This window comes from Coptis chinensis, chromosome 1 (genome assembly GCF_015680905.1).
Source record: "Coptis chinensis isolate HL-2020 chromosome 1, ASM1568090v1, whole genome shotgun sequence".
Classification (NCBI taxonomy): Eukaryota; Viridiplantae; Streptophyta; class Magnoliopsida; order Ranunculales; family Ranunculaceae; genus Coptis; species Coptis chinensis.
The window spans coordinates 3,061,207-3,078,932 of NC_141456.1; the positions used below are offsets into that span (position 1 = coordinate 3,061,207).

At 35.3% G+C, this 17,726-nt stretch overlaps 3 protein-coding genes and 1 long non-coding RNA gene across 4 annotated transcripts; 3 read left to right on the top strand and 1 right to left on the bottom strand.

Moving 5' to 3' along the window:
- The first annotated feature begins 1,929 nt into the window (after nt 1-1,929).
- LOC147521332 (protein VACUOLELESS GAMETOPHYTES-like) lies at nt 1,930-3,440 on the top strand. Its single transcript, XM_086557744.1, has one exon. The coding sequence runs from the start codon at nt 2,378-2,380 to the stop codon at nt 3,173-3,175; it is 798 nt and encodes a 265-aa protein (XP_086413870.1). The 5' UTR covers nt 1,930-2,377; the 3' UTR covers nt 3,176-3,440.
- Nucleotides 3,441-7,826: 4,386 nt separating this feature from the next.
- On the bottom strand, nt 7,827-9,895 carry LOC147521333 (uncharacterized). The gene is made up of 3 exons (XR_015193908.1): nt 8,993-9,895; nt 8,566-8,633; nt 7,827-8,229 (listed from the first exon to the last, which is right to left on the bottom strand). It is a non-coding gene; the product is annotated as an uncharacterized LOC147521333 (long non-coding RNA).
- A 1,632-nt stretch (nt 9,896-11,527) lies between these two features.
- NCLPP7 (nuclear-encoded CLP protease P7) lies at nt 11,528-12,579 on the top strand. Its single transcript, XM_086557947.1, has one exon. The coding sequence runs from the start codon at nt 11,641-11,643 to the stop codon at nt 12,358-12,360; it is 720 nt and encodes a 239-aa protein (XP_086414073.1). The 5' UTR covers nt 11,528-11,640; the 3' UTR covers nt 12,361-12,579.
- A 4,085-nt stretch (nt 12,580-16,664) lies between these two features.
- Nucleotides 16,665-17,453, top strand: LOC147521335 (receptor-like protein EIX2). The gene has a single exon (XM_086558416.1). The coding sequence runs from the start codon at nt 16,665-16,667 to the stop codon at nt 17,451-17,453; it is 789 nt and encodes a 262-aa protein (XP_086414542.1).
- The last annotated feature ends 273 nt before the right edge of the window (nt 17,454-17,726 follow it).

The window sequence follows — 17,726 nt, forward strand, 5'->3', positions numbered from 1 at the left end:
GGAGAAAGAGGAACATAAGAGATGATGCATGACAGACAAACAAAAACCAACCAAATACATTTTGACCACATATCCCCTCGACCTAGAACGTTCGCTCCGCTCACTTGATAGCTTCTAGTCTTCTACTCTATCAAGAAATGCAATGGTACTCTTGAGCATCAAACATTCCCAAAACAGACTTTTAATCTCGGACGTCAGCGTGCAAACACGGCAAACATTTGAAAGCTTGTAATTTTAAGATTTTAACCCAACCATGCCTTCAGTCAAATGTCAATGCCTGCCCTGCCCCACCATGTGTTAGTCTTCTCTTGCAAAATTACCTCTATGTAATTGCGAGTTTTTATTTTTGATAATCTATGTACTTGCGAGTTACGACTGCATACTGAAAATAAAAAATCCCTAATCAGATTACTTATCCTAGTCATTATGTCTAACACAGGTTTAGAACAAGTCGCCCAATCATCATACATCAATATTTTTCATTCCGGCTACAACTTGCATTAACTATCTTAAGCATATATCTAGTCAACATACCTTCTTGTATCTTCTCATAGATCAGAGAGAGATGGGGCTAAACTATGATCAATGCATCCAACACTTCAGTCATAAGCATCCATTAGTGCTCTCCAACATCCAAGAAACGACTTTAAAGTGGTATGAATGTTCAGGTTGCAAAGTTAAACCCTCACAATGGTTTTACACATGCAAACTATGCGACTATTTCCTCCACATCCCATGCTCTCTCAAGTCCCTCAACGGATTCAACACCCTGCACATCCCAACCATGACCTCACCCTGTCCTCAGTACCTCTATAGCAAACCTTATGTAATGCGTGTGGGGAACAAGTAAATGGTACTGATTTCTGTTGGAATCTCTATGAGTATTTCGAAATACTAGTGTGTGTGTAAGGTGGAGGAGAAGAACAAAGTGTGTTCTCTCAACTTTAGTGTATTGTGGATAGTCCCTAACCACCACTAGCAACCACTAGCAAGTTAGGTATATGAGGAATTCTTCTACCATAAGCGCGTGCCCTTAGAGCATCGATATCAACCTGGTGTTTTTTTGGTTCAAAATTTTGGTGTTTTTTTTTGTAGCTCTCCTAAAGATGCTCTTAGGGTACAAATGATTTTGTGTTAGGAGGTACTGTCTAGTGGGTAGTGGCTAACCAAAAACCTAGACTTGTTTTTATTTTGCTGTGAGATCGGTTTCAGTGTCCTAGTATGAGTTGGTCTCTTGACCGACCATGTCCTTGTGCGAGTTGGACTGTGGATTGTTGTGACCGACCTACCTCTATAAATACAGGGTTGTCGTCCATAATGGATATAGTCCGCTTTTAGTCAAAAAAGTCGCATTTTAACCATTGAATCCCGCGCGTGAGGAAGACGCCATCGCCGCCTTTCTGCTTTTATTGGAAGGGGCGAAATATTTCCTTAAGGACAGCCTAATCCGCGTCTTGGTTATTACCTGTTAAATCTGTCCTTGTCTCTTTATTGTTTTATTTATTCACATCCACCAGTTTCTTCTACCAGTGTTGTGACTGTCGCCTTATGATTCATGTCCTATGTGCTTCCATGCCCACTTCAGTCAAACACCAAACCCATTCTTATCCTCTAAAACTCACCTTCAACCCTCCATGTCAAACAGTGGGCAGCATAGTAGTAGGGGACCTCAATGCATGTCAGGGACCAAATTAAAGAGAACAAGGTTGACAATCTACACATGATGATTTGCCAACCTCAAGGGAAAACCAATTTTCAGGATTTAGGATTAAAAATATCCTTTAATACTAGAAACAGTAAACCGTATTTACTAAAAACAAATTGCACGGATATAGATACGGCACACCGGTACGGGATACTAATATGAATATTTTAAAATATATGTGTATTCTGAAAATTATATTAGTAGTTCTTTGAGTAAAGTTAGTCAGGAACATATGAAAAACTATTATAACACGTGTCAAAATCAATACAATTTGAAGCCTCAAAACTACTAATTCTTTCTCTCCGAATCGTGTATTTGAAAGAATGAGCAAAACACTTATTTATAGGCCTCTGATTTGCCTTTTGCAATAGTTGCAAATAGTGTCGTCAACCGAGAATGTTGAATTTCAATCCACATTTTACGGTTTTTATGCCTCACTTCTTTTTGTGATTTCAGTTACAAACAACCTTCTTTGTTGACAAGCTTTCGCGGTGGTCACTCATTCACTTTGAATTGAGTTGCGGTTTTAATTGACTTTATCAATCAGGTTCCACACTTACCTATCAGCTACAACTTGCATTAATTATCTTAAGCATATCGAATCAATGTACCTTCTTGTATTTTCTCATATATCAGAGAGAGAGATCAAAGAGAGGGGGGAGAGAGAGAGAGATGGGGAAGCTAAACTATGATCAATGCATCCAACACTTCAGTCATAAGCATCCATTAGTGCTCTCAAACGTCCAAGAAACGACTTTAAAGTGGTATGAATGTTCAGGTTGCAAAGTTAAACCCTCGGAATGGTTTTACACATGCAAACTATGCGACTATTTCCTCCACATCCCATGCTCTCAAGTCCCTCAACGGATTCAACACCCTGCACATCCCAACCATGACCTCACCCTGTCCTTAGTACCTCTATACCAAACCTTATGTAATGCGTGTGGGGAACAAGTAAAGGGTACTGGTTTCTTCTACCAGTGCTGTGACTGCCGCCTTATGCTTCATGTCCTATGCGCTTCCGTGCCCACTTCAGTCAAACACCAAACCCACTCTCATCCTCTGAAGCTCACCTTCAACCCTCCATATCAAACAGTGGGCTTCTCTTGTGACATATGCCGAAAGTTAGGGTCCAATCACTGGCTGTATCGGTGCAACTCATGTGGTTTTGATGCCCATTTACATTGCGCAGCACCTAAACCTAGAATATCAGAAGTTTCGCATCAGGTTATGTCATCACAGCCACAAACACCGGTCGAACAACAAAGTTCATCTCAAGGTTCAAGTCATCCCCAGTTCCAGCCTTCTGGAAGTGCAGGACAGCCGGTTGACGGGCCAAGTACAAGTTTCATGCAGACGTTTCAACCTGCACAGTTTACGAGTGCAGCAATTCAAGGATCTGATGAGGGTGCTGCCCAACAGTTCGTTCAGAGTAGAGCCAGAGCTAACTGTGGCAGTGGTGCGTGCTGATAATTCCATAGTGGAAAATAACTCCTTTCCCGTTCACAAATCTAAAAAAACCCAGGTGCCGATTTCAGTTCCCATGCTTGTTGAATAAAGTGATTGCTTTACCCAGTGAAAAATGATTACAACTTTTATAAAAAAAAACAACACCAACATCTCCGTTTTGTGCTGCAAATAACAGGCCGTAAATCTTGGGTCTGAATTCTTCCTTTCTAACAACTTGTACTTGGTTGACTTTTATTGAACCTATAAAGAATTTATTATGTTATAATCACTATTATTATACTAGTTTTCGAACCCGTTCTACGAATAGGTGTCGTTATATTAAATTATTCTAAAAAATATTAGTAACTATTCATAGCTATGAGATATGAAAATTATATTAATCACTTGTTTAAATTTTTTGCACCACTCTCTATCAAACGAAAGCACCAAATCTTGGTAAAACCCGTCGATTTATTTTGGTTGTTATGTTTAATAATAGAAGTTCGATTGAAATTTTGTGAGAATGCTCAATATGGCGAAGATGATATTGAAACTATTTAAATAGCAAGACATTCTCAATCATAATAAAATAATTATAATAAGTACTACTTAAAATGCAAAACTATACTTGTCGAGATATTATATTATCCCTATATATAATACAACTATATTTCGAGATTAGTTTAATGCATTTGCATCAAGTTTCTAATTTTACGTTAATTATTCTTTGAGGCTAGTTCAATGTATGTAGTTGGATCTAGTTTCCGATTTTCCATTAATTATTCTTTGAGATTAATTCAATGTAGTTGTATCAAGTTTTGATTTTTTCGTTAATTATTATTTGAGGTTAGTTTAGTGCGGTTTGCACCAAGTTTACGATTTTTCCGTTAGTTATTCATTAAAATTAATTCAAGTCTTAGTTCCATCTAGTTTTTAATGTTTCGTTAATGACTCTTTGATATTAGTTAATTGCATTTGCATTAAGGTTCCAATTTTTCGTTAATTACTCTTTGAGATTAGTTTAATACATCTGCATCCAGTTTATGATTTCTGTTAATTACTTTTCGAAGTTAGTTCGTGATCTAGTTTCCAATCAATTTCCTAAGTTATTTATGCTTTGAGGGTAGTTCATGTAGTTACATCCGGTTTTCGATTTATAGTTAACTATTCTTTAAGGTTATTTTAATGCATTTGCATCTAGTTTCTGATTTTCCGTTAAATATTCATCAAGGATATTGCATCCAATTTCTGATTTCCCAGCCTGTTAGTTAATACATGATTTTAGTTTAATGCAGTTACATCCAGTTTTTTATTTTCCGTTAATTATTCTTTGAAGTTAGTTCAATGCAGTTGCATCCAATTTCTGATTTTCTATTAATTATTTTTCGAGGTTAGTTTAATGCATTTGCAGCAAGTTTTCGATTTCCCCTTAATTATTTTTTGAGGTTTGTTCAATGCAAACATCAAATTTATGATTTCCGTTAATTATTCATTGAGGTTAGTTCAGTGCATTTGCATCCATTTTTTTATGTTTCTATATTCGTTAATTAGTCTTTAGATTAGTTCATTATATTTGCATACAACTTTCGATTTTTCATTTATAACTCTTTAAGGTTAGTTTAATACATCTGCATCTAGTTTATGATTTATGATTATTTATGCTTTAAGATTTTAATTAGTTCGATGCAATTTCATCCGATTTCTGATTTCCCGTTAACTATTCTTTGAGGTTATTTTAATGTATTTGCATGTAGTTTCTGATTTTCCGTCAATTATTCTATGAGGTTAGATCAATGCAGTTGCATTTGGTTTTTGATTTATTGTTAATTATATTTTGAGGTTAGTTCAATACATTTGCATCCAGTTTCTGATTCATCGTTAATTATTATTTGAGGTTTGTTTGATGCATTTTTGCATACCGTTTCATTAAATTATTCGGGTGTCGTTATATTAAAAATAATTTAATATATTTGCATCCAGTTTCTGATTTCCCGAGGTTAGTTTAATGAATTTGCATCCAATTTCTGATTTTCCGTTAATTATTTATTGAGGTTAGTTTAATGCATTTGCATCAAATTTATTTTTTGAAATTAGTTTAGTGTAGTTGCATCCAGTTTTCGATTTCCCGTTAATTATTTGTAAAGATTAGTTTCACGCATTTGCATCCTGTTTCTAATTTATAATTATTTTTTTTAGGTTAGTTCAATACAGTTGCATCCAGTTTCCGATTTCCCGGTAATTTAATCTCTCAGGGTTAGTTCAATGTATTTGCATCCAGTTTTCGATTTCCCGATAATTATTTGTTGGTGTTATTTTGATGTATGTGCATTCAAGTTTTGAATTCCCGTTATTTATTCTTTGAGGCTAGTTTAATGTAGTTGTATCAATATTCTAATTGTCCATTAATTAATTTTTAAGATTGGTTTAATGCTTGCATGTGCATCTAATTTCCGATTTTTCGTTAAATATTATTTGAGGTTAGTTCGATGTATTTGCATCTAGTTTTCTGTTTCTCATTAATTGTTCTTTGACGTTAGTTTCATGCAGTATTATATATATTTGAAAATATTTGTTATTATTGGGGGTTTTTTTTTTTCCAATTGCTATTATATATTTTGTGATGTTATTTTTTGTATAATTTAATTTTCTATATGTAATTTGTTTTGGTTTGGTTTGGTATATAATTTATTTAAGCCCAATGTCTACTTTAACTAAATCAATAGTTATATAAATTATTTAAGCCAACGTCCGTTTTAACTGAATCTCGTTATTCCGCTAAAATTGGAAATTATAAAATTCATAAATTTAATTAGAATATGTCGTAATTATTGTGGCATGTGGTTTTTGAAATCTTTAACTATGACTAAATTTTACACGTAAAATTGATTCAACTTTATTTGTTAGACCCATATATATAGTGCATACAATACAATTTTATTTGTTTTTGGTGTACACTATTACTTATTTTATGATTAGTTTACTTTTTTTTTTTTTTTCCCAAATACACATGTGTGGTTAACAAATGCATAAAGTAAATGTTCAAGCAACTCAATTCATTTTTTTTTCATTTGTTCTTTCAGTAGTTTCATTATCATTTTTTTAAAAGAAACTTTGTTATGTTAAACTTCACCGAGATTAGTGTGGAAACTATTCTTTGTGGCGTAAAGGGTTTTAGGAAAATCGAAATTTGGTTGAAAATATTGTTTTTGCAATTTAGTTATTTTTTTAGGTTAGTTCAATCTGATTTAAATCCATTTCGATTTCACGATAATTTAATCTCTGAGGGTTAGTTCAATGCATTTGCATCCAGTTTCCGATTTTCCGACAATTATTTGTTGGTGTTAGTTTGATGTATTTGCATCCAAGTTTTGATTTTCCGTTAATTATTTTTTGAGGTTAGTTTAATGCAGTTGTATCAATATTCTGATTGTCCATTAATTAATTTTAAGATTAGTTTATTAGTTTAATGTTTGCATGTGCATCCAATTTCCGATTTCCTGTTAAATATTATTTGAGGTTAGTTCAATGCATTTGCATCTAATTTTCTGTTTCTCGGTAATTGTTCTTTGACGTTAGTTTCATGCAGTATTATATATATTTGAAAATATTTATTATTATTATTGGGGGTTCCAATTGCTATTATATATTTTGTAATGTTATTTTTTATATAATTTAATTTTCCACATGTAATTTGTTTTGGTTTGGTTTGGTTTGGTATATAATTTATTTAAGCTCAACGACTATTTTAACTAAATCAATAGTTATATAATTTATTTAAGCCAACGTCCGTTTTAACTGAATCTCGTTATTCCACTAAAATTGGAAATTATAAAATCTATAAATTTAATTAGAATATATCGTAATTATTGTGGCATGTGGTTTTTGAAATCTTTAACTATGACTAAATTTTACACCTCAAATTGATTCAACTTTATTTGTTATGCCCATATATATATTGCATACAATACAATTTTATTTGTTTTTGGTGTACACTATTACTTATTTTATGATTAGTTTATTTATTTTTTTCTTTTTTTCCAGTTACATGTGTGGTTAACAAATGCATAAAGTAAATGTTAAAGCAAATCAATTCATTTTTTCATTTGTTCTTTCATTGTTTCATTATTATTTTCTAGAAAGAAACTTTGTTATGTTAAACTTTGTCTGAGATTAGTGTGGAAACTATTCTTTGTAGCGTAAGGATTTTAGAAAAATCGTTTTTGGTTGAAAATATTATTTTTTGCAATTTAGTTTTTTTATTTTTTTATTTTTTTATTTTTTTTTTCCCGTAATTAGCTATATGTTTTAGAAAAAGTTGGACATTCTGTGAAACTCTAGATGAGATTGTTTATTTATTTATATCCTACTTTTTTATAATTAGTAATAGAGTTTAGAAAAAATTAGAGTCTCTAGAGTGTTCCAAAAAATAGATTGGTGAGGGTATAACTATAATATATATCTAAAGATTTGATTTTTTTTTTTTTTTCCGTAATCAGTATTAGAGTTTAGAAAAAGTTTGAGACTCTGTAAAGTCTTGAAAAATAGAGCCAAGAGGGTATAGCTATAATATATATCTAATGATTCTCGTTATCAACCCTCTTGAAGAGCCAGATATGTAAATAGATGCATACCTAGTTATCTAGTATTATTCAGTGTTCAACCAAGGGAAAACTATGCAACATAAATCTGGTTCTGAAGGTCAGGTGCAACAAATTGGCTGCTTACGGGAACACATAGTGAGCTGCAGTCAGTCGTAGAGAAAGATGATGAGCTGCAGTCACAGCAAGTGGAACAGAATTCTCACACCAGTTCCCGCTTGAAGTACATGGACAAATTAGTATTCACACAAGATGACAGAAACGATTAAGGAATCCAGAAAACCAACACCAGTAGCCAAAATATAATACAGAGGCAGTGCCAGCAAAGTTTACAGAGGCTCTGCTTCACTTTCTAGAGTTATATATCCTTTCTTGACAAAAATATATCTAAACAGCTTCAGACAGCATGCCAGATACATGGTATGTTTTTAGTTAAACCCCCCTCCTATCAATTTCCTTGTCTGGAATGAAATTTTCCTGCGATCAAGCACAACAATGTAAATGATCCCACAGGGTCGATACCAATAATTATAATCATCTTTGAATGATGCGCATGACTCATACAAAGTAGTTTGTAAATGAGCACATTTACAAATATGTAATATCAGGCCTTACCGACCAAAGAGAACAAGGTTTTTTTTTGCACGCAAGGTTGACAATCTACACATGATGATTTGCCAACTTCAAGGGAAAACCAATTTTCAGGATTTAGGATTAAGAATATCCTTTCTTACTAGAAACAGTAAACCGTATTTACTATAAACAACTGGTGTTTTCGAACGAACGAAATCATTTTAACTAAATCTAACTTACAGTACATGAAACTTTTATACTGCCAAGTGAGAGGTACCGTCATTATCCTCCTTACAGCCAAAGGCTCCCTTAAGAATAAGATAAAATAAAAAGATAAGTTTTATGGTGAAAATAAGAAAACGTACAACTCCCAAACCATGTAGCATAACAAGAATTGAACAATAACACCGGGGAAAGAAAAGCCGCTCAACACGATTTGAAGCTTTTCCATAGACAGAACACTCTTGGAAATAAGAAGATGACAAATAATGGGAGTGAAATATAATAAAGCAATGATAACGTATACCTAGCATGGATGCTTAAAACACAAACAATTAGTGAAAAATGAAGATATCATGTGAATAACCAGGAGTTTCCTCCCTCGACTTCAATTGCATAGTCACTCCTCATTATAGAAAGTAATTGATATGAACGGAAATGAGAATACCTCTGCATGCACCGTAATAAGGCCGTGCATATACAATACACCACAGTCCACAGCAGCATCTCACATAACCCGCCAGGAACACCAAAAACCTCATATGGTACTTTAAAAAAAGGAACACTCCACTACATACTACTCTCACTTTGAAATGTTGCAGACTCCCTTACCAAACATAAAGCATATTTACAAGGTACTAGTAAAATATAAGTTAATATAAACACATAATACCTTAGTCTTAGCAGCCAAGTAATATGTCTCAGGAACAGCAGACTGCTAGTCCTGTTTGGGCATATCCCCTAACCAATTATATCCAGGCTAACATTGACGCGAAATTGTAAACCAAGGAATATAAACAAAGAGATGGCACTTTCACCCTACTAGCACTCTCACAGTCTCACCACTATACATCACGGGTAATGATTAATTCTTTTTGCTTGAATAAGGAAAATAAACAAAGCTAAACATTCGCCAAGAATAACAATAAAGTAAGAAAAAGGTTAAGTCTATAAAGTTTCTCTAAGGCGCTACAACAGACTAGCCAATATGCATTAAGTAGCCATTTAGAAACATAGAGAAAAACAAACTTAATGAGTTATATATAATGTGGAGATCTTGTTCATTTGTTCTACTGACCCCAGGCATATAAGACTATAATGGATACATATTTCCAAAAAACAGGACCACCAGCATTAATGCACGTGAGATTAATATGGTTCATGTGTTCCAGTGAAGCAAGCAACATATGCATTACGAGTTTCAGGTTAACTCAGGATTCTTGTAGCAGCAATTATCTTCAACGTATTCAACAACTGCAAGTGTCATATTAATAAGGTCTATACCTATTTATCCTACATTTAGACCTTCTACAAAAAATACACAATTAAAATGAGTTTATGTGTGTTTTGTAAAAGAGAAACATAAGACTTTGATTATTTTACTCAAAAGAAGTACACTTTTAAATATATGGAAATGTATTCTTTTCAAAAAGGAAGAGATGAATTTTAAAATAAACTATAAATTACTTTTGGATTGAGGGGAATTCGAATACTAAATTTTTAATTAAGGACAAAATGCTGAACTTGAGGTAAATTAGACATAATAGTCCTTTTTCAAGAAAGATAAGCGCTTTGCAACCGATTTGAAAAAATAACAGGTATATATGCGGAATTCCCACGCTAATATCTGAACACGTGATTCGCACGCTAATATCAAAACACGTTATTACTTGTCACGTGAGAACATATGTGGATTGTGACGTGGTTCCACTAAATCCCACTAGGGGCTGTCAATGGGTTTCTAGTAACCGAACCGAACCAAACCGATCAAAAACGGTTTGGATTTTGGTAATTTTGTTTGTACTTTATTGAACCGAACCAATATGATATTGGTTTGGTTTGGTTTTGGGTTTGTCTTCTACCGAACCGATATGAACTTGAACCAATAAGATGGCATTTTAGTTATGATTAATTTTGTATATGGGTTTATCAATTGTGTGGCTAAAATTAATCGATTTGATTTAAGATTTAATTGATTTTCAAGTTATCGGTTTTCGATTTGTAATATATCTTATTGGTTCGATTTGGTTTCGAGTACCCAATTATCTTATCGGTTCAAATTCAAATTCAAATTCAAATTTTCCAAAACCCAACCCAAACCGATCTATTGATAGCCTAGTTCCCATTATATCTCAAATTTTTGTCATCTACGTTAGCATTTAAGCCAATGATTAATGGGACTGGACCAATCCAAAAAGGCTACTTTGAGTTTTTAACCCCATTAGTCATCTAAGATTTGTGAAATCTCGAATCGTAATTGGACCTCAATGCTATGTAATTAAATTTTCAAATGCAGAATTAGGTGTGGAAAAATTGGCAATTTGTCTGGAATCCATTCAGTCTAGGGATGTTGGAGTGGTTACCCAACCTGGACTTAAGGGCAAAATCTGAGCAACTTGGTTCCCTAATAAACGAATCAAACCTTAACTTACTTAAAAACTAAGTTGTGTAACAAACGAGGTTGATGAAGTTCAACTCGATCAGCTCAGATACCATCTCCACATTGTAAAATAACCAAGCTACTCAAACTTGACTCACTAAAAGCTCTATTTAGGTTTGTTTGTATAATATATGGACCAACCTTAAGTTTATTTTAAAGTTCACTTAACAATCACACCAAACTTGAGCATAGTGAAGCTTTAGCTTGATAAGTTTGGAGTTAATTTGTCTAAACCCCCCACATTTGTAAACATCATGATTAACCCCCACGCCATTTGACTTTCATCCAAAATTACTCCTGAACCAAAGATATAACAAGTATTTAACAACAACTATTTTTTAAGTGTAAATAAGAAAAAAAAACAAAATGTAACAATGACTCTTTTTAAGCAGTAATTTTATAATACTAACGGAACCGAGATAGAAGTCTGGAGGTAAATCATGATGTTTACAAATGTGGAAGGTTTATGGTCTTCTGAGTTTTGAATGAGTTTCAACCTACATTTCAAGTACCCATCGGGCTTGGCATAATGGGCTCATGGCCTGTTACTTAATGGGCCTCCAGACTGAAGAAGGCCTAAACCCTAAACCTCCCCCTCCCTCCCTTAAACCCTAACAACTCTCATACACTTCCTCATTTTTTTCACCTTTCAAACAATGTTTCACCGAATCATCTCCACCTCAAAACCAGCCCTCTCCTCAATATCATCAACCCATAGATCTTACAGTTTAATCCCCATGGTTATCGAACACACATCACGAGGCGAAAGAGCCTACGACATCTTCTCACGTCTTCTCAAAGAAAGAATCATCTGCATCAATGGACCTATAGCTGACGACACAGCAGCTGTAGTAGTAGCACAGCTTCTGTTTCTAGAATCAGAAAACCCCTCAAAACCCATTTCTATGTACATTAATTCACCTGGTGGGGCTGTGACAGCTGGGTTAGCCATTTACGATACGATGCAGTACATAAGGTCTCCAGTTAGTACACTTTGTATTGGGCAAGCGGCGTCGATGGGTTCATTGTTATTGACTGCTGGGGCTAAGGGGGAGAGAAGGGCATTGCCTAATGCTAGGGTGATGATACATCAGCCTTCTGGTGGTGCAAGTGGGCAGGCGAGCGATATAGCGATACAGGCTAAGGAGATATTGAAAGTGAGAGAGAAGTTGAATCTTTTGTATACCAAACATACTGGGAAGGAGATTGAGTTGATTGAGAAGAGTATGGATAGGGATATGTTTATGTCGCCCGAGGAAGCCAAGGAGTTTGGGCTTATTGATGAGGTAATTGAGCATAGGCCCTTGGGGTTGGTGACTGATTCTGTTGGTGATGGGGAGAAAGGGAAGGATGAAACGTCTCCTCCTCCGAGTTAGGTTCTGATCAGATGGTTTTAGCTATTTCTTTTTTCTTGTTCCGCTTTATGGTTATGGATTCAGGTATGACTTTTTGGAAGTCTTATTTTGTTAGTAGGTTTAGATGCCGTTACATTGATTTGACTGGAACAGATTCATTTGTTTATGAAATGATGCATCTTGAAATACTTGATAGTTTGGGGCATTATTGCTAGGTTTAATTCCATTAAGTTTCTCAAATTTCTCTGATTAGCGGTTACTTTATGTTTGTAATTGTGTTCCAACTTGGAAACTATACATTTTATCTTGATGTTTACTATAAAGCTGCACTTTCCCTATTTAAACAAAAACAGAATTATGCTACTGATCTGTGGCCAATAAATTGCTGTGTGTATGAGTGGTTCCTTGCTGCTGCAATTTTTCTGGTATGGTTATACTTCATTTAGAAATAAATGTACTATTAAGAAGTATTGAATGAAAAAATAAAGCCATTACTGGGTGTATCAATGAGGGGCTCTCGAGAGCTCTTGCGAGAATAGGAGAGGGAAAACAGTATCATAATTAAGGTTAAATAAACAAGTAGTTATTTACGACATTATGATTGTGCTACTGTGACGTCCAAACTAGTTATTTACGACATTATTTAAGGTATTTTTGTTAACAAGTTCATCTCCTCACATCCCCATTTTCACATTTATACTCTCCTAGTAGTGCCTAATATCCTACTCCCTCAAAATCCATCTGGTGAGCTAGAGTGCCTCTTAAATTCAACTACACTACTTGCTGTGCAGCTCGGAACTCATTCTGAACAGTGGAGATATTCAGAGGAGAACATCTCATTAAATATTTAGTCCCTTCTGAACTTCGTGTGTGGCACCCATCTTTATTCTCTTTTGTTTTGTCTTGGATATTAGTAATTTTGTGATTGAGTTGTGTAGATCTGCAAAGTCGTAGGCTTTTTCTTTTCAAGGTAATATATCTTAAGTTCTTAGCATTTTTGACCCTTCAGAATTCTTCATATGACTTGGCTGAAGAATGTCATGTTGAAGGCTAGGGAGATGCCAAGGGTTTGTCAGGGCTATGTTTCACAAAGGCATTTCCATGCCCCAAATGGGCTTACATGAGTCTTGACAAACCATTGGTGCCTTCGGCAGTATGCTGTCAATGGTGCTGCCATGGCATCCAAAAGGCGTTGCCTAGGATGCCAGTTTTGGTGGCTTGTTTCCAAAGGTTTCCACGATGGCCAAGTCACCAAAATCCAAATTTGATTAGCCAAAATCCGAATTTGATTCGCATCCGTATTCGAAAAATAGAATATTATCCAAAAATTTCGGATATCGAATTCGGATTAGGATACATTTTTTTATCCGTTTGGGTTTCGGATACGGATTCGGTAATTGAGGTATCCACTCGGATAATATCTGATCCGAAATTCAATTATATATACATGTGAAATAAGTCTAATAACAATATTTTGAATGACCAAATGGTCATTGACTCATTCCCCAATAGTTAGGTCTAACTTATACGTGAGAAACTCTCATTCTTGATCATAAACTCAAAAATCAGCTGCCACTTTCAACCTTCAATGTATTTCTTCTATCTTCTACATCATTTCTTATAGAGAAAAGATCAATCTAGTTTATCTTCGTCAATATTTTGTTCTTCATAGCGTCATTTTTTTACTCTATTCAAGACATTCCACGTCACTCAGAATCATTGACTCAACAGGATATAGATGAAGATTTGTGTAATTTTTCGATGCTTTGATTTCATTTGTAAGACTTTCACAACAACGATCAGCTCATGAAGTAGTTTTCTTGATTTAAGTCCTGCTTGTGTAATTGTATCAATTGAAAAGTTGTAATCTTTCAATCAGTTCAGTGGAACTAAGAACAGATTTTTATGCCAATTTTTATTTATTTCAACTGTTGGGAAGGATGATAAGTCGGATTGGATAATATCCGAAATCCGATAGCATGTTCGATTTCGAATGCGAATATTGATTGTCAATATCAGTCGGATTCAGATACGGAGTTGGATATGAAATTAATGTTTCGGATTCGGATGTGGTAATTGGTTATCCGATCCGAAAGGTATCCGTGTCCCCTACTCACCCCAGACAACCGCCAAAGCGCCCTTGACAACATAATAGACGGGAGGTCTTTTGTTTAAGACTTATAGTTTGGGGTGCAGAATATTTCACCTGGTGTAAGCTAAGGATGAACTAGATGACATAGTAATTCCAGAAAAATAATAAGATGCAACTTCATAACCACCATTTAACTTTTTCGTCTATGCCCTTGCTTGGTAGATTTCAGAACTCAAATTTCAAAAGTGTTGTAAATCTCAGTTGTTTCTGAAATCCACTGCATGGTTTATATGTAAGAGCTTCATCCAAGTTATACTTGATGCAAGTGTATACGCCAACGATTGTACACATAATTATAGTATCAGGGCAATTTGGTTAGGACCAAATATCCATAGATTTTCTGTTAAGCAATTTTTTTATTATGAAAATCTAGTCATCGGTTACGGATGTTCTTTGTCATTGGTGACTTTGATTTTAATTTTTTCCATGTAAAACGAGTAGTTAGAGATCCTTAATACATCATGGTCACCCAAAACCACTCACAGTTATAAGTGGGACTGCTGAGTGCAAAGAATAGATCAGGACGAAAACTGACAGATTTTGCAAGTGAGCAGAAGATGGACTTTTCGTTAAAATTGTGAAAATTGCCTATCTTATCACTAAGTTTGAGGTTAGATGGTGATACTTGAGTTGCAACTTAATCATTAAGGAAAACGAAATCGGAATAGGGTAGTTACAGTCTTATGGAGAAGAAGCCGGAATCAGTTTGTGCTAGGACATCCTTTTCTAGTTCCTGCACCAAGATCTCAGATTTCCTGCTATCAGAACAGATCAGAAGACATATTTGGGGAGAATAAATGAAATGAGTGGTGGTTGTATAACATCTAACAGCGGCAACTAAATTGCAGAGGTACCTGGTTATACATTTGAGTGTCCTATCTCCGTCAAGTTTATATCTATGGATTGTTCTCAGTAATTCCATTTATAAGGGACTAGTGTTATATACCAAATTATAGCTCTCTCCATGATGAGGTGATGTTAAGCCATTCAACTTTACTCTTCAGCATGTTCCAGTTACTTCTAATCCTCCAATGCACATTGCCTGATTGAAAGGCATGGACTGCGGCCTGAGAGTCTGACTCCACCCAGATATAGCACCAACCCAATTGGACTGCTTTCGTGATCCCTTCTAGTATAGCCTGACATTTCGCTACATAACATGTTTCTATGCCCATCCCACCAAACCCAGCTCCACACACAGCACCTTTTATGGTCCCTAAGCACCACCCTCCAACCAGCATGCCCTGGATTTCCTTGAGGATCCATCTGTGTTTACCATTACAGCACCAGGCGGGGGCAACAACCAATAGCATTCTAGAGCTTTAGGTGCTCGTCTGCGTTTAGGCTTCAAATTATGTTGCTGAAGCATATGATGATCAATTGGGCTTGAATGGTTTTTAGACTGTTTGTGTGCGAAAGAGAGTGAACTTCTGATTCCCTTGCAAACAAGAGCATAGTAGTTAGCACTTTTCTGATTGTAAAGCATCTTGTTGCGATTCTTCCATATGGCGACCATACAAGAGATGGAAGCTGCTGCCCATAATTCCTTTGTGAATGGACTGTGATTCTTGTAGGCTTCGACAACTTCGAGGTGATTAATGACACAACTCTAACTCAATTTCAGGACAGATGCCACAGAACATCGGTGATATGATACCTAACTTGATGGTTTTATTACTCTCTGGTAATAATATCAGTGGTAGCATCCCTGCGTCCTTGTGTGCAATGAAACTATTGATGATCCTGGATATCTCAGACAATCATTTATCAGGAGAGCTCCCACAACACTGTTGGAGTGACTCGAGGTTTACAGATTATAAATCTCTCCACCAACAATCTGACAGGCGTGATTCCAAGCTTGTTTGGTAATTTATCTCGTCTCAGTTCATTGCACTTGAGCAACAATAAAATTTACGGAGAGCTTCCTTTGTCATTGAATAAATGTGAGAAGTGAGAATTCTAGATCTTGGTGAAAATGGATTCTCAGGCAACATACCTTCATGGATGGGAGGGCTACCATCTTTGAATATTCTGAGGATGAGATTGAATAAGTTTGATGGTAAGTCTTATGATTCCTCAATTATGCCATGTAACCAACCTTCGTATTCTCGACCTTGCGCAAAATCAGTTATCCGGAACAATCCCTCTCGATTGTTTTGCAAATTTCAATGGAATGAAGCTGGGTGGCACTGTGGAGGATCCAGATGGTTTAAATGGATATGATGATAAACTAGAACAAGTTATCAAGAGAAGAAAGATGGAGTACACCAAGACATTGCGGTTTCTAGTCAATATAGACCTTTCAAGTAACAATATGGCAGGACAGATACCAATGGAACTAGCATCACTTTCTGGGCTAAACGCTGTAAACCTGTCAAAAAATCAGTTGACAGGATGCATCCCAGAAAAGATTGGTAACTTGAAGTCATTAGAAGCTCTTGATTTCTCCGAAAACCAACTTTCAGGGACCATTCCTCAAAGCATTTCAGATTTAAGTTTCATGAGCAACATCAACTTGTCATACAACAATCTATCAGGACAGATACCATCTGGAAATCAACTGCAGACTCTTGATTCATCCTCATTTATAGGTAATCCTGAACTTCGTGGAATCCTACTCGAGAAGAAATGTGCACAAGATAGTCCATCTGAAGTCATTGATGATGATCAAAAGGAGGAGGAAGAAGAGGAATTTGAAAATGCTGGGTTTTATATCAGCATGGGCGTAGGAATTGCCTCAGGGTTTTGGAGTTTTTGTAGCATCTTGTTGTTTTTAAAGGCTTGGAGGTGTACTTATATTCGATTCGCTGAGAACCTCCATGGTCTACTAGTTGCAACAATTGTAGCACACGTACGTTGGCTGAAGAAGAAATTTAAAGCAACCAAAGTTGTAAATTTAATCATAGCTAATCATTTTATGTCTTTATGGAATTTGCATATTCGCGTTTTTCATTTTGGTTAGCTTATGGTAGACTGTTGCAATGGTTCACATTTTTCTACAACAACATAATGAAAATCCTGTTTTTGGCTCCTGATGTATCGGGTTATTCCAATGACTACTATGCTGATGGCGTTTGACTATGAAATATGTTTCAATCTGTATTCATCGAAACGTTGTACGGCCAATTTGGTGAATCTCAAGCTCGAAACTCTCTTTTCTCTATGGATTTTTCTCGTCCTTCAATTTCAAATAGTTCTCACAAAACATGTTTCAATCTGTATTCATCGGTTTAAT

What these genes read in the sequence shown, in the direction of transcription:
- LOC147521332 (XM_086557744.1), top strand. Translation starts at nt 2,378, where the DNA reads ATGGGGAAGCTAAACTATGATCAATGCATCCAACACTTCAGTCATAAG.
- LOC147521335 (XM_086558416.1), top strand. Translation starts at nt 16,665, where the DNA reads ATGAAGCTGGGTGGCACTGTGGAGGATCCAGATGGTTTAAATGGATAT.
- NCLPP7 (XM_086557947.1), top strand. Translation starts at nt 11,641, where the DNA reads ATGTTTCACCGAATCATCTCCACCTCAAAACCAGCCCTCTCCTCAATA.